The sequence below is a fragment of the Martes martes genome (assembly GCF_963455335.1).
Source record: "Martes martes genome assembly, chromosome: 6".
Taxonomy (NCBI): Eukaryota; Metazoa; Chordata; class Mammalia; order Carnivora; family Mustelidae; genus Martes; species Martes martes.
Genome location: NC_137893.1, coordinates 21,360,466 through 21,377,758, shown reverse-complemented (window position 1 = coordinate 21,377,758; position 17,293 = coordinate 21,360,466). Strand labels below are relative to the sequence as shown.

At 39.8% G+C, this 17,293-nt stretch overlaps 1 protein-coding gene across 1 annotated transcript in view; it reads left to right on the top strand.

The window, feature by feature from the left end:
* Positions 1-17,293, top strand: part of SLC16A10 (solute carrier family 16 member 10) — a 125,814-nt gene that overhangs the window by 75,550 nt on the left and 32,971 nt on the right. The window contains exon 3 of the mRNA XM_080806926.1: positions 399-861. Coding sequence (XP_080663052.1) covers positions 399-861 — 463 coding nt within the window. The remainder of the gene's footprint in view (positions 1-398; positions 862-17,293) is intronic.

Here is a 17,293-nt window from a genome sequence, read left to right as displayed (position 1 = left end):
GATGAGGTTTTTTGCTAGTTAGGTTAATCACTGTGTCAATGTTACTGAAGCCCTTCCTGGCCCTGTCCTTCCTGAGTTGTGGAGAGCACAGCAGTTCTTACCGAGTGCTGCTTGGGTCACCTGAAATCCATGGAAAGAGGAAGAGGAACAAAATCACAGATGCCCTTCCTGGTCATTTTTTCATATACTTGAGGCATTTTATTATCCATTCAGGGTGAATTAAAATATTTTCAGTGTCATATTCTTGATGTATTAAGTTTTTCACCTCTTTTTTGGTAAGTCTCTATTTGTATAAAATATTTTGATGAACTAAAACCCCCTTTCCTATGAGGTTTTGGTCTACCAAGCCCTCAATACGAATAATGAAAGCACTCTTCATCTTTTTCATCTTTACACAGCTCCATCGAGCCTCTGTACCTTACCTATGGAGTCATATTTGCCTGTGGCTGCTCCTTTGCCTACCAGCCCTCCTTGGTCATTTTGGGACACTATTTCAAGAAGCGCCTCGGACTGGTGAATGGCATTGTCACCGCCGGCAGCAGCATCTTCACAATTTTGCTGCCTTTCCTCTTAAGGCTTCTGACTGACAGCGTGGGCCTCTTCTACACACTGAGGGTCCTCTGCATCTTCATGTTTGTCCTCTTTCTGGCTAGCTTTACTTACCGACCTCTTGTTCCAAATGCCAAAGATAAAGAGAGTGGAACCAAAGGAGGCAACAGATTCTCCCTCTTTTCCAGGAGGAAGTTTAGTCCTCCAAAAAAAATTTTCAATTTTGCCATCTTCAAGGTGACAGCTTATGCAGTTTGGGCAGCTGGAATACCACTTGCACTTTTTGGATACTTTGTGCCTTATGTTCACTTGGTGAGTATGCTTCTTTGGCTTTGCTGGTAATGGATATCATGATTTCATACTGGAAAAGTTCTTAGAAGAGCAAGAGAGATCACATTGAACTTGGCCTTAAACATTATCCTGGCTTTAATTCAGGGACTCTTGAAATTCAGGGTCCCTTAAGACAAGGTCAACACACCCGTCAGATCATTAAATAGACTGTACACTTTGTGGTGTGCTTTGGTGTTTTAAAAATTGCCAAACCTAAATAAACAGAAACAACTTTAAAAATTTAAAAAAAAAAGAGGAAGGCTTAAATACTAGAACAAATGTCAATACAGAAACTTAATAGGTCACATTTTCTTTAAGTAGCTTACAAGTCATAATCAGGGACAAAGATGGTGCAATGATTTTGCCAACGTCAGTAAATTATTTTTTGATAAAAAGGTACAGAAATTAGGTAAACTGTAAAAGCCAGTGGGCTTGACACAAAGAAGCATTACATCTACTTGTAGGATACTTCTGGGAAAATGGGAGTTCTTTTCAGAGGATTATTGAAGTGAGAGAATTGTTAGCAAATTCCAAATATGGGGAGAATAAGATTTCACAGGAAATTAAGAATTCAAGGGCTCAAACAATTTATATTGTTTACTTCTATCTCAGGCAAATTTAAGCCTCTTTATACTGATACAAGAATTAATAGTATCTGAAGTATTTGCCTCCGGCAAAATTTGCTCACAGTGCTTATTATGTTTCTTCCTTTTTTTCTTACTGTTGTGGCTAAAAATGTATTTACAGTTCTACTTTTGGACATTCATGCAATTTTTCTTTAAAGTTTTGGTGGAAGTTGGTAACAGTTCAGGGAATTCTGGGCTCAAGGAGTCTGCTAGTAAACTATGTCATTAACTCTTGGTGGGTTCCTGTGCTGAATTCAGAAAGGAATTAAGGAAACAGGAAGAGAAATTGTAAACAGTCCTGGATCTAAGAATAATTTTGATTTCTCAATTCCTCTTATTTTCATTTTGCCACAAGTGTTGAAGAAGCCACTGGGATGACCAATGGGAGGCAGGGAGAAGGACTAATTTTTAGTAGTAGTCTGAGTCACTTGGCATTTTGCAGAGACTGAGGTACTAGGTAAAATGACCAAGTATGCAACCCCTGTCACATATGTAGTATGTGACTACATCTTGACCTAATAGTCCATTTTCACACTTTTAGGAAGGCATATCTAAACCATCTGAAGCTATTTTTTGTTAGAATATACATCCATTGTGGAAGAGTTTCCTTTATCAACTATCTTTTCTGTAGCTTCTATGGTTAAAACATTTGTGGTGTCCTCAAAATGAGAAGATTTTTAAAAAAATTCTTCTTTGGTACTACAAAGTGAGCACATGCAGAGAACTCAATATCTCAGTTTTGTTACTACCAGACATTTACCTAAGGACAAGTGGTAGGTGACAGTGTACTTATTTCTGGTAACATATTTATAATCTGTAAAATAATTTCACATATATTATTTTATCTGACCTTCACAAAAAACCTGTGAAGTGGGCAAACTAAACAGTATTAGCTCACATTGTACAGGCTGGAAAACAGATGAATCATAAGCAAAGATGTTAAGTGACTTCCCGTTCCCAATCAGAGATGTTAAATGAAATGAGTATGCCTAACGAAATTTAATAAATATGTTCTTGGTCGTCATCTTCTTAAAGTAAGTCAAATTTCGTAATGAGGGATGATTAGTTTGTCACCAGGAGGCTGTAAATCAGATAGTACACAGACCAGTAAGGTCTCTGTTAACTCTGATAAAGCCAGGTCTTTTTTCTGCTTTCCCTCCTTCCAGGCGTGTTTTCTTACAAATGTGTTGCTCTTTTTCATTTGTGATTTTCTCTTTGTCAAACTGGTATAGCACCAAAAGCCATGTTGGAGAGGAAACACCAGGCAGTTAAATGCCATATGGGCTGTTTTAATCTTGTGTTTGATGGGTGCGTGGAGTTTGTCACTGTGCTGTAAATTAAGGTTTGGATTACGGATACCTACTTAATCCAGGGTTCATGGATCCAGGCTTCCCCTTAGAGGAGGAAAAGGAGTCTCCCGTCATCTTTCCAAACACAAGTAGATGATGTTCAATTTGTATTAAACCCTTTATTGGGTGTTGAAGGGAATACACATGGGAGGTATAAGAAACTGTCAAAGGAGCATAAAATCTAGTAAGTGTTATAATAAAAGCTGTTATAGTTGGTAATTTTTATACATATTATCTTATTTAATCTTCACAACAATGAGGTACTTATAACATCTTCATTTCACTGATGAAAAGACTGAGGAACTGAAAGATTTAAAAACTTGCCCAGGGTCACAGAAATAGTGATTGGTAATTATTGATGTGGCACTTTTATTCCAGAAGCAGTGTTGTATCTTGGGTAAAGGTAAGGGCTCTGCAGTAAGAGAGATCTGGGTTTTGTCCCTGACTAGTTGCATGACCTTGAATAACATCTGTGAGAATCAGTTTCTTTATCTATAAAATAGGGATAAACCCAATTTTATAGCATTTGTGTAAGGATTAGAGAAAATGTATGTAAAACACTATCCAGTTCTGGTATAAAAATGAGAGTTAAAGACCATGTGATTGCCAATTGAGTGGTTTTTAAGTGAGGGCTATAAAAGAGTCAAAGGAAAAAGATGATATCCATTTGGAAAAATGGTTAGTAAAAGCCTCACAGGATTGGAGTTGGGCCTTGAGCACGAGATTTGGTGTTAAATTCAGATTCTTACTTAATCAACTAGGAAACTAGTTTATCTAGGTCTTCTTTGAAGACTCAGAAGTACAGTGAAATGATTAAGTAAAAAATTCTAAGATTTTGACCTGTTAGACTATACATGATGATTTGAGAGAGAATATGTATGCTTTGTGCCAGTCTTGCTCTTAAAGCCCAGTTGGAGGTCTTATATTTTCCTAGTTGACTTTTTAAAGATGAGGTATCATGTTGCTTCCTGAAAGCTGTCAAATGACCTCTCTTTTAGGCCTGCCCATTTCTTAATCTCCATTGCAAGGAGATGAGTTTAGGTGAGGCCTAACTTTCTAAATAAACATTGTTAGTGGCAACTGCTTCAGTTTTTATTATTTGCCCCTTTTGGCTGAGAGTTGTTTTGCTTTGTTTCTGGGCTACATATTTATGGCTTCTCCTTATCCCATTTTTCTTCATTAGCTCTTAGAAGCATAACGCTTTTTCATTTTTCCTCCTGCCTCTCCATCACCCACTAGTATCTTTGCTGGTTTTTTTCACCCTGACCCTTAATATCAGTGTGTCCTAGGGCTTCTCCCTAGTCTTTGTATCTACTCATCCCACCCAGTGGTTTCATCCAGTCTCCTGAGTTCAGACATTGTATATATGCCAGTGACTCTGAATTTGTACTTCTCAGCCAGACCTCTTTCCTAAATTCTCTACCAGACTTTTAGAACCACCTACCTACTTAATATCTCTACTTGCATGACTGCTAGGTATTTCAGATTTAACATGTCCAACCCTAAAGTCTTACCCCTTCACAAGCCTGCTTTGCCCCCAGCCATGTCTATCTCAGGAAATGGCAGTGTCATCCTTCTTAGTGATCAGGCCCAAAACCTTGGCTTCACCTTGGCTCTTCTTTTTTCATGCCACACTCCTGATTCAGTCTGGAAATTCTGGTGGTTCTCCTTTCAAAATATATTCAGGATCCGCCTCCTTTCATCATTCTCACTACTGCCCCATAGACCAGGCCACCATCATCCCTTGCCCAGATCCCTGAATTTATACATGTAACTGGTCTCCCTGCTAACGTCCCTGCTCACTGCAGTTCTCTACACAGAGGCCACCAGTGTTCTTTCAACACATAAGTCACTCCGCTCAAAATCCTTCGTTGGCTCTCCATTTCTCTGAGAGTAAAAACTCCAGTCTATAAGGTACTCCATCATTTGGCCCCTCTTCCCTGTCTGATCTCATCTTCTGTCTTTGCCTCCCTTGCTCACTCTGCTCCTGCCACACTGCCTTGTTTGCTAGTCATTTTTTTTTTTAAAGATTTTACTTTTAAGTAGTCTCTATACCCAATGTGGGCCTTGAACCCCACAACCCCAAGATCAAGAGTTGCGTGCTCCTTTGACTAAGCCAGCCGGGCCCCCTGTTACTCACCTTTTAATGAGGCATACCTTGACCACTTGGTTAAAACTCCCTTCTTTCTTCTCCCCTCCACAGCATTCCCAAACCCCCACACTGCTTTTTCTTTTCTTTTTCCATAGCACCTGATACCTTATAATATAGTACATAATTTATTTTTTATGATTATTATTTGCTATCTGTATGTATATCTCTGCTAGGATATAAGCCTTGTTGGCTAAGGATCTTTTTGTTTTGTTGAGTGAGAGATCCCAAACACCTAGCACAATGCCTAGTGCGCAGCGCGTCCTCAAGTATTTGTTCAATGACTGTATTATAGGTAAATCTAAAACAACACTATTAAGCAATTTCATTTTCTCACCATTTCAGTCTTTAAAATTCTCTCTTTGATGCCATAATGATTTTTTACATTTTATACGTTTCTCACATAGGACCTGATGGTTTTCGTAGTCATTAAACAGTGAATAACTCAAACTTGGCGAACCTCAGAATAATTAACACTAATGCCATCTGTTAATGGAGTAAAGAACTGATGTGTTTTGCTTTGACCCACACCTTATATGCATATGTTGAAATTGTTACTTGATAGAAGTAGAAGAAATTTCTCTGTCTCTGTCACTATTGTAAGTGTATGAAAGGAGGAAATAGGAATGCTTGGTGGCCATCCCCATTAATTAGGAGAGCTATATAGTTGGTGTCTGCCCTACTGTGTAGCAACTGAAAATCTCAAAGAGTCTTGGGTGGAGTGTGTCAGAGTAGGGTAGGATTCAGGAACCATACCCTGAACAAAAGTCTGGTTTGGTAGGCACAGGGGTGCCTCAGATGACAATGATAAGGTAACTTTTATCAGTGACATGCAGTGCTCCATCCTCAATACGAGGGTGAGTATGTAGTTTTAATTACTTTCCCATTTCTCCATCACTACTCATTTTGAAAAAGCAGCTATTGAGTACCTTTGTTCTTTGACTCTAGAACATATGGTAGTTGGGTTGAATTTTAGTTTTTAAGCTTTAGACCCATGTAGTTCTCTAGCAAAGAGAAGATAACTGACTTGTGTTGTAATCTGCAATGTATGTTTATTAGCCTGTTTTTAGAAACTCCACGATAAGACAGGAATGTGTCATTTTTGTATCAGGAAGTGATTGTTCTTAAAAGAAACTTTGATCTGGTAGAAAGACCCATTTATCTGATGCTGTGATTAAAGACCCAGTCATTTGCCCGCTGACATGGCGATTAAGTGGACACCAAGTCCAGTTGTAACTGGGAATGAACAAGTTATATTTTAAAACTAGAAATGAAGTTTTGAGACAAACATGTCAATAAATGAGGCATGTGGTACCTCACGAGACCTTTTATAGCTTTGATTAATGCCACATGCTCTCATGGGTCAGTACAGGGATGTCCCTGTTTGACCTCACTGGTCAGGGCCTTCTTGTTCATATTGTGAAAGCAGAAATCTACTCCGAGCCAGAGTTCAGGGCATTGAGCCATGCAAATGGGAAAAGTGTACATGTTTTCATCAATCTGTGGCTTCCTCAGAGGGAGAGTCAGGTAACATTTGTCAAAAATCTATAATATGTCAAAAAATGTATAATATGTCAAGCATTTTCACAAAGTCTCATGTAACCATCACAAGAATGAGTGTATCAAGTGTAATAAGTAACTACAAACGTAAGGCTAAGGAAATGACTCTGCTAAGTTATGCCTGTTCAGGGTCACTCACTGAGTTATGCTCAGAGCTGGGATTTGAACACAGGTGTTGGACTCTGAGTCTCATGTTCTTTTTATGAAAGAGTCTGCTGTTCCTTCATCAAGTCACCTCACAGATGGAGTGCCGCCTGTTTCCCTTCCATTCGCAGAACTAAGGAAAGAGTGCTGGACCCTCCCAGCCCTCAGAGCCTGCTGCACAGCTATGGGGAGGGGGGGCGGGGAAAGAGATGGGCTTCTGTTCTAATGTAATGCGAGTGAGAAGATGTCATGTAACCATATTTCCAGCCTCTTCATCTCCTCTTCTGATTTCTAGCACATTGTGAATGTGAGAAAACTGAATCACTTTTCACAATCTGTGACAAGCAGAACATGGAATATACATAGTTTTAGGTTAGGTTTTGATTTCTATAATAAACATAAAGCATGGCAGAAGAAAAAATGGACAAATGTAAAAATTTATAACAAGATCTGTCATATTTTTGGTTAACATAAGACATTATAGGAAAAACGGGAAAAAATAAATTGCTTATATTTTAGAGTTACATATAAACTGAGGCCACTGATAAGTCATTAGTGTCCTGAGAAGGCCCTAAAGAGTCCTTGTGTTGGAAAGCTGTTCCTTCTCTCTTGTCAATGCGTAAATTTCACCAGGTTTTTGTTTTGTTTTGTTTTTGTTTGTTAAAATATACTTTTGAATAACTTCAAAATTTAACTGTTATATGGATATTTGCTTACCCCTCAACAGCTTGGCTTAGTATCAAATTAAAGTTTATTGAGGTTTGAAGAACCTAAATCAGCTGGTAAGTGTCCTATTGTGATTTTTATATCATTAAAAAGTAAGTTACTATGATAGAAGACAAAAGGAATAGAAATCTGAATTTGAAGAATCTTCCCTTAGGCTATACTTGGACATTGGCCTTCCGCCATATTTATCAGGTGGTTGTGACAGCTGGAGAGTGTTGTCTGATCCACTGAGAGTACTTGTCTGCTAGTTTAACCTTACCTCCATGTTCTGGAGCGTCTTTTTGGAGAAGGCTTTGCAGACACTAGCTCCACGGATTACAGAGCATAAGAGGAAACAGGCCTGAGTTATATAATTGTACTGCAGGGGAGAGTCTCTAGCACTCAAAGATCATTTGAGGGCTGCACATATCTTATGTATTAGCGCCCAGACTGCCCGTGCCACTGTCTGTTTTCCCTTGTGCTTTTCCTGCTTTCTGTTCCTATTACTTGTATCTAGCTTTCTACCTTCCTCTACCCATTGGCAGCTTACTTGTATTCAGGACGTTTACATTTCCTTGAAACAAATTGGAGAAAAGCTCATTTAATGGTAGGTGATACCTACCATTTGGAGGCAGAATTGCAAACATGGACAGCTGCTGTGAGGTTATGCCGTCTGGCTGTGTCTGCATCCGTGTCAAATGGAACGGATTCATTCCTGGAGTAGCAGGGCGAGAGCAACTGCAGCCTCCCGAGCTCCAAGCAGAGTTTCCGATTCTGCCCGGACGGTCCTCATACCCACACAAGGGTTTGTTTTAAACTACCAGTTGCTTCTAAACAGATGTAAAATTTATTGACTTCCCATATTTTTATTAGCGCTCAGTTTACAAGAAGCTCCCACAAACATTATCGTTCACTGGCGTCTCAGGGCCATGCTGCGAGATCGGTGTGATGCTAGGCTCCTACCTGGGGTAGCTGGGGCTTGAGCCTGGCACCTCTTAAGAGTGTGGCTTTTAAATAAAATATTTACATACCTGCAAAGATACAGCAGTAATTTAGGAGCTGAAAGGGATTATACAGGTGATTTAACTGCATTTCTTAAAATTAGACTAGTAAAGGAACCAAGGCACGGAAAGGGTAAGTTGCTTGCCAGACGTCACATAGTTAAAAAAGCAGCAGAACCAGCATAACATCTGCGAAGATCCATGGAAGATAAATGGAAGCTTATTGTAGCCTAAAATGTCAACATGTACATAGTAGAAACAGAATTTTTAGAGGAACGAAATAGTTTTCTTGGGTAATGTAACCCTAGTCAACTCCTAGGACTCCTTTCCCAGTCAGGGGTTGCCCCGCTGTTCTGACACATTCCAGTTCTTCAGAGATGCCAGTAGCAGTTATACTGGCTTTGTCCTCTTTGTTTTGTGAACCTATTTAGAGCTCAGGGTCAAGGTTGTTGTGTCCCTGAGAATGCAGGCCTTCTAGTAGGATCCTTGTAAACCAAAGGTGGTTGTGTGTTGGCCAGAACTGGGCTGCTGGGCTGATCTCTCCTGTTGCATTTATCACGGGTCACGGTAAGGTTCTGACAGGGGAAAAGGGTTGAGGCCCAGTAAATATCCCCAGCCTTGGGCAGGATGGTTGCCGTGCTTTGGAAATATTTTAAAATTGATTTATGATAGAATTGTATAGCCTGAAGAATTTCCCTGTCAGTCTTACTTGCTCTGTAATCAGATTAAACCCAAGATGGAGTTAACATTAAAATTTTGTTTTTAGTCTAGAGGCTAAACACTGGAGACTAAATACTAGGGGCTAACGGTTTCATTTTCTCCCTTCTTTTTCTTCTTGGTTTTGGTTTATTATCCTAGTTATGTTGATTATTACTTTGACATTTATTAGCTAATGCAGAATGTTATGGTACTTTGCAGAATAAAGCATAATCACATTGTTTTTTCACCAAATTTTCTAACTTAAGTACAGTTGACCCTTGAAAATACGGGGGTTAGGGACACTGGACCCCCATGCAGTCAGAAGCCTGCAGATAACTTTTGACTTCTTCAAACTTAAATACTAATAGCCTACTGTTGACAGGAAGCCTTGCGGATAATAAATAGTTGGTTAAGACATATTTTGTGTATTATATATATATATATATATATATATATATATATCATATACTGTATTCTTACAGTAAAGTAAGCTAGAGAAAATAAAATGTTAAGTTTAAAAGAGAGGGGCACCTGACTGGCTTAGTTGGTAGAGCATGTGACTTTTGATCTTGGGATTCTGAGTTCAAGCTGGGTATAGAGATTGTTGGGTATAGAGATTGCTTAATAAATGGCAGTTTAAAAAACAGTATAAGAAAATACATTTACAGTACTCTACTGTATTCATTGAAAAAAATCTGTATATAAGTGGACGCACACAATTCAAACCCATGTTGTTCAAGGGTCAAGTGTAATTTTTATTTTATTTTTTCTATTTTTCATATAAAATAGGCTTATAAATTCCTTTGACATGAGGATATGTCTTTGTATAGTGGATTAATTTTAAATATCAGGATTCATCCATTGTGATTCACTATGTTGCTTATATACACATGTATAACACCTACATACATGGCTTGCAGGGTTTTTTTGTGGTTATGTGGTCTGGAATTGTTTCATCCATTTATTTGTTCATTTCATTTCATTCGTTTTCCTTTCCCAGTGAACTTCCAAAAAGGATATGAAAGTATTTATTTCACACAGACATCTTTTTAAATCTCTATACCCAATGTGGGGCTGGAACTCACAACCACAAGATCAAGAGTCATATATTTTACCAACTGAGCCAGCCCAGGCACCCCACACACATAAACATTTATTATTATTATTATTAATTTAGTGTCAAGGTTAGAATTTAGTGATTCATCAGTTCATATAGCACCAAGTACTCAATACATCTCCTTAATGCCCATCCCCCCACCCAACTCCCCTCCAGCAACCCTTAGTTTGTTTCATACATTTTTTAAAAGATTTTATTTACTTATTTATTTATTATTATTATTATTTTTAAAGATTTTATTTGACAGAGAGAGATCAAAAGTAGGCAGAGCAGCGGGGAGGGGGGGGAAGCAGGCTCCCCACTGAGCAGAGAGCCCGATGCAGGGCTCGATCCCAGGACCCTGGGATCATGACCTTAGCTGAAGGCAGAGGCTTAACCCACTGAGCCTCCCAGGTGCCCCTTATTTATTTATTTGAGAGAATGAGTGAGCATAGAGAGCATGAGTGGGGGTGGAGGGGCAGAGGGAGAAGGAGAAGCAGGCTGATATGAGGCTTGATCTGGGGACCCTGGGATCATGACCTGAGCTGAAGGCAGATGCTTAACCAACTGAGCCAACCAGGAGCCCCTGTTTCGTACATTTTTTATTCAATTCTCCCAGCAACCTTCTATGAGGAAAGCAGCACTAATATGGAATAGATTAAGAACATTGAGGATTGGAGAGGTTTTATTTTGCTTGAGTGGTAGGGCTGTCACTAGAATTAGAATGGGTTATTCTCATTATTCTGATGGGTTTTTTGTTGCATGTATGTGTCTTCCTCTAATGAAAACTCACTTGAACAGATTCGAGCATTCTTTCATTTGACAAATATTCACTGAGCACCTGCTGGGTGCCATTAGCATTGTAGGTGTAGGGATGCAGTGGTGAGAACGGATAAAATCTCTGCTCTCACAGAGCTTGATAAACAAGTAAACCAGGTAGTTTTCAAACAGTGATATTTTCTTTGAAGAAAATAAAATGCAATGGAAGGTGATGGTGGGAGGTCACTTCAGTTTGGGAAGTCAGGGACAACCTCTTTGAGGAGGTGACAGTAAGTGTGCGGCCCTATTGGTGGAGGGCAGAATTAGAAATGTGGAAGATACTAAAAATAAGACTGCTTCCTATTGCCCTTGAGAAGCTGATGACAGAGAATCTCTCTCATTTCTATCTTATAAGGCCAGCCAACGGTTGATGAATTTTTTATCCAACTTATTTTTATCTGGTGTATTGGAATCTGCATGTTGAAAATTTAAAAATTCTTGCATCGGGCCCAAACATTGCCTTTTTTTTTTTTTTTCAGATACTTTACTTACTAGTTACAGTTTCTAAAAATACACTGCTCTTCCTCCGTTCTCATGTGGTTATTATGTTAATGATTAGACCTCTCCTCTTCTTCACCTTACCTCACTTTTCTCAGATTTTTTCCAGTAGTGCTTTTCTTGCTTTTCTAACCTTGCATTTATTTTCCTGCAGATCTCAACATCTGCTGCAATTTGACTACTCAGGTTAGTGAAAATTTGCCCATTTATGAGTTTTGTGCCGCAGGCAGTAGTCACCAGTATTCTCCTACTTCAGGTGAATAAGGATCTTTAGTTCTGGCCACTTACGATTCAAAATGGTGGAAGTTAAATAGCTACGGAACAACTCATCAGAACAAGCTAGTTGGGGTTTCTTTGTTTTGTGAGGGTTTTTTTTCCCTCTTTCAAAGTGTAATATACTAACATAGGAACTTGATAGGATAGGACAGAATACTTAAGAAGCCTAGAAAACTGATCATTTACAGATAAGTAAGCTAAAACAGAGCTGCTGCTTTTAGTAAGGCAGTAAGTTGTTATGTGTTCCAAATTGTATTTAGTTAGACAAAAATAAGTATTTGTAGAATTCAGCAGTAGCTTTCAGAAGTGATACATGGTTTATGCAGTCATGAAAATTATCCCCAGAATATAGGCTCCAAACTCCTAAGAGATTTTGAATTTATGGGAGAGAAAGAAATCCACAGACATCTTTTTAACTTCAGTTGAAACCAGCAATAGCATCTTTTTGTCAGGCTCTTATACTCTATAATAAATTCAGTGTAAGTATGGGAAAGGCTGGTGAAAACTGTGGCTTTTTCTACAAGATATTGGGGGGGTTGTGTGGGAATTGTTGTTACACCTCAGGAAATGGTAAAGAATAAAGGGGTAAAGTAGACTGGATGCATCAAAGGGCAGGGGCAGAGCCCTCTTTCCTTTGCCCCATCTCTAGCACCTGGCCTGTGTGTGGCGCTCAAAATATTTTGGGGCCAATTTCACCCTGGGTTTGTGGATTGGCTGAATTGCTGAAGTATGTGTTCTACTAATTTTTCTACTTGTGACTACTTCTCATTCTAATAGCACTTTATGTTCTTTAAGTTCTTTTTTCTTTTGATCTTCAGTGTAATAGACCTTGAAGGTGTAACAGTTTTCTCTCACTCTTATAGGGAAAGACATTAGTTGGTTTGGAGGCTTTCTCTGGTCGCGCACGCGCACACACACACACACACACAGTGTAAGGGTATGGTTAAATAATAGAAATAAAATACCTTATCTAGTTTCAGGTGGAGCAATTTAAAGATAGGGAAATCCAGTGGTAAGAGGTACATAGTGTTGAGGTGACATGGTACCTCCTATGCCTTGTCCCTTCTCCTAGCTGCTTCCAGAAGATTCAGATGACCGAGGATGACCACAGCCCAGCAACAGCTGGCCCTGCCTCTCTTGACCCTTGCACCCATCTGTGGAGTTTAAAATATCACCATATGTTGATGATCAAACTTACGAAACATTTTAATAGCCTCAACGTAAGTCAAGTGTGCCTGTGCATACTTAATTGTGTCTCTATTTATATGAACACATGGTTTTCTTCTCTATGTTTCTTACTATTCAGGAGCCGCCGCAGGGACTTTCCACAGTTCGTTGCCACGTGTTGCTTTGTTCCTGCGCTTCAGCTTGCAGGACACTGAATCCTGGGGTCAGGATTGTTGGTCCTAGTGTCCCTGTCCCCTCTCCTCCTTGTGAGGTGCTTTCTGAGTTCTGCAGCACATTTACCTTCACAGCAACCCTGTCACGTATCTAGAGCAGTGTGTCAAGCCCAGGACCTCCTTTTCTCTCCTGAAATAAAATACCTGGGTCATAAAAGCTAACTATATACACAATTTAATGAAAATAATGCCTTTATAAAAGAAGAAGAAATAAGTAATTTTTCATTAAATCACATGTATTTTAAAAGTTGATATGGGGTGTTCCAGTCAGATGGGGGGCCACCAAATGTGGGGCATCCCAATTGGGTGGGGGCTGGTGGCACAGGTGTGAAAGAATTCACCCAAAGCAGAACAAAGGAGATAGAAAGTTCCTGAATGCACTGCAAGGGAGCAGCGGGCAGGACAGCAAAGGAGGGACTGTCTGTCATGAGGCAGTGGTGAGGGGCCAGTTATAAGGCAGAGTGAGGGAATATGGGAACATACGGAATTTTCCCTTTTTTCGTAGTCTTAGGACTGTGCCTGGTTGTAATGGTCAGTGAGAGCCTATGGCTAGTTCAAAGTGGGTCACTTAATGAGCCTGTTTGAGTCAGCTCGGTGGTTGGTGGTCACTGTGGGCCCTTTTGCCTTGCTCAGGTTTCTGTTGCTCAAGCCTGTTGCCTAAAAGTGGCCTCTGTATCCCCCTGCTGACCGAGCGACAGTGACAGATCTTTGGCATTTGATGGGGAAGTCTCATCTTCAGGAGCTTCTCACTGCTGAATGAGGGGCATAGAGATGTCCTTAGCTATGGGTCAGTATTGGTCAGTTGGGAATTTATATGTAGGAATTATAAAAGGCAGAGGCAGCCAAATCCAAGCTAAATAGAATGTATGAATCTCCCTGAGCAGAAAAGATCATCTGTCAGCTCAAAGTTATGACAGTAAAGGGATCTTAACACCGGGTGGAGAGACATCAGAAAAGACATCAAAGTAATAGTAGTAGTAGTAGTAGTGGTGATACTGTTATTATGGGAAAGAGAAGCCCAAATAAAAGACCTTTGATAGTTGATGAAAATCTTCCTCTAGTCCAGGAGTTTAACCTATTAAAGGAGAGAGGATCGTTTAAAGCACCAATCTGAATATTCATGCCTTCTGGTAACCCTGTCGCATTTTTGTGGTAATCTGGAGAATATATATAACATTTTGTTTTAATAGAGCATAGGTTTCTCCTTGAGCTGCAGCAGGATATCAAGGGCCATTTGGTTTCAGAGGGCCACAATTTGAATTTGTGAGTAACTGCATGTTGGGCGTAGTTAAAAGTGGCCATTCTGTGCTTGACTAAAGCCTCTACTTGGAATTTTACATCAGTAGAGGTGGCTCCTAGGACAAATACGGCTACGGGATAATACCATCAAGAAGCTCTCTTTGAGGTCTAGGCTTAACAAATAGCCTAATGTGAAGAATCACTGGCAAGTGGGAGCAGACTTGTCTGGGGATGTGGGCATCCCCAAGGATATCATCCAATATAAGTGGATATATAAGGAAATATATAAGGAAAGTGGGGCCATTCATTATCTCCACAAGTCCATAGTTAACTGCGTGGCTTGGGATATACTTCAGCTTTTAAGGAGTGATTTTGTCCTCCCAGCCACACAGGATTAGTCAAAGTGATAATGAGTTATACAGTTGTTGGGGAATCCATCCCATTTTCCAGCTGTTCAAATAATCATATGCCCACTGGGTCCTGTTATTATCCCCACCCACAGAATAACAAGCATGAAGATTGTCTGTACATGAGCTATTGTGGCAGTTTCTCTGAAGTTTACCTCAGGTTGTCTAGATTAGGCAAACAACAAACATTTAAAGACAGTTAATTGGGGGTGCCTGGGTGGCTCAGTTGGTTAGGCGTCTGATACTTGATTTCAGCTCAGGTCATGATCTCAGGGTTGTGAGACCAAGACCCACATCGGACTCCATGCTGGGCATGGAGCCTGCTTTAGATTCTCTCTCTCCTTCCCTCTGCCCCCCCCCAATAAAAAATAAAGACAGTTAATCAAAGCTAGAATCTAATCCATAAGGATGCATTACTGAAACATAATTTTTCTCTCTGAATTCACCCTTATTTCCAGATAGCTAAATCAAGACTAATTCATTTATTTGTTTGAAGTTTTATTTAAGTAATCTCTACACCCAGCATGGGGCTTGAACTCATGACCACAAGATCACATGCTCCAATAACTGAGCCAGCCAGACACCCTAAGACTAATTTGTTTGTAAAACAAGCCCAGTTTTAACTCACTTGGCCTAACTGGAAATATAAATCAAAACCACAATGAAATGCTACCTCACACGAGTCAGAATGGCTAAAATTAAGTCAGGAAGTAACAGATGTTGGCAAGGATATGGAGAAAAGGGAACCCTCTTACACTGTTAGTGGGAATGCAAGCTGGTGCAGCCACTCTGGAAGACAGTATGGAGGTTCCTCAAAAAGTTGTAAGTAGAGCTGTCCTATGACACAACAATCACACTACTGGGTATTTACCCTAAAGATACAAATGTGACCCAAAGGGGCACCTGCACCCCAATGCTTATAGCAGCAATGTCCACAATAGCCGAACTATGGAAAGAGTCCAAAAGTCCATCAACACATGAATGGATAAAGAAGATGTGGTATATATATATTGGAATATTAGCCATGAAAAATGAAGTCTTGACATTTGCAACAACATGGATAGAATGGGAGGGTATTATGCTAAGTGAAATAAGTCCATCAGAGAAAGACAATTATATGATCTTACTGATATGTGGAACTTAAGAAACAAAACAGGATCATAAGGGATGAGAGGAAAAAAATAAGACGAAATCAGAAAGGGAGACAAACCATAAGAGACTCTTAATCATAGTAAACAAACAGGGTTGCTGGAGAGGAGGTGGGGGCATGGGGTAACTGGGTGATGGACATTAAGGAGGGCAGTGATGTAATGAGCACTGGGTATTATATAAGACTGATGAATCACTGACTTCTACCTCTGAAAATAATAATACATTATATGTTAATTCAATTTAAATTTAAAAAATTATATACATACATACCAAAAAACCCCAAACAAACTTGGCCTAATTATTTACATAAACTCAGTAAAAATAGTGATCGATCAAATAGATCCTTTAAATCCAGTTTTGCTGGAACTTTTTATAAGGAATCTCTAGATTGAACTTACAAAAGAATTTCTAGGCCAGAAGCCAAGCCAAGTACGTGCTATTAGACATATGTGCCTGCAGTACCTGTAAATTTGGGCAAATTCCTCTTCTTGAGGTTCCTGCATCTGCCAGGAAGTGACATTCTTTTTTTTTTTTAAAGATTTTATTTATTTTTATTTGACAGTTAGAGATCACAAGTAGGCAGAGAGGCAGGCAGAGAGAGAGAGAGAAGAGGAAGTAGGCTTCCTGCTGAGCAGAGAGCCCGATGTGGGGCTCGATCCCAGGACCCTGGGATCATGACCTGAGCTGAAGGCAGAGGCTCTAACCCACTGAGCCACCCAGGCGCCCCAGGAAGTGACATTCTTAACTCACCTGGTAAAGCTGCCGGGAACTCTGTAAGCAAGGTATCCAGCCAACATTTCCAACGGGCTTTATGGCTCCGTGGTGTCAGCCTTATTCCTTAAAGCTGTTTGGTCATATTGGAGGCTGTGCATGTCTCTCTCAAATGTGACATTCTAGTCAAAGCCTTGGTAAAATAACCAATGTTTCCAATGGTGTCCTGTTACAAGGAGAACAGATTCTTACTGATCTTATGCAAATAACTATAATTGCCACGAGAGGAAGAATACTGAGTGAGAATTTTGGAATTTCAGAAAGTTCAGGTGGCGAGAAAAAAGGGTTTCCATTTGTTCACAAGGGAATGCTTTATCAAACCTCTGTAAGTCATATATATTTTAAGAGAAAATTTCCTTAATCTGGAAGAGCAAACATTAGAGAATCAGCAATGTTTTAAACAAGAGTCACTAAAACTGGGGCACCTGTGTGACTCAGTGGGTTAAAGCCTCTGCCTTCGGCTCAGGTCGTGATTCCAGGGCCCTGGGATCAAGTCCCGCATCGGGCTCTCTGCTCAGCGGGG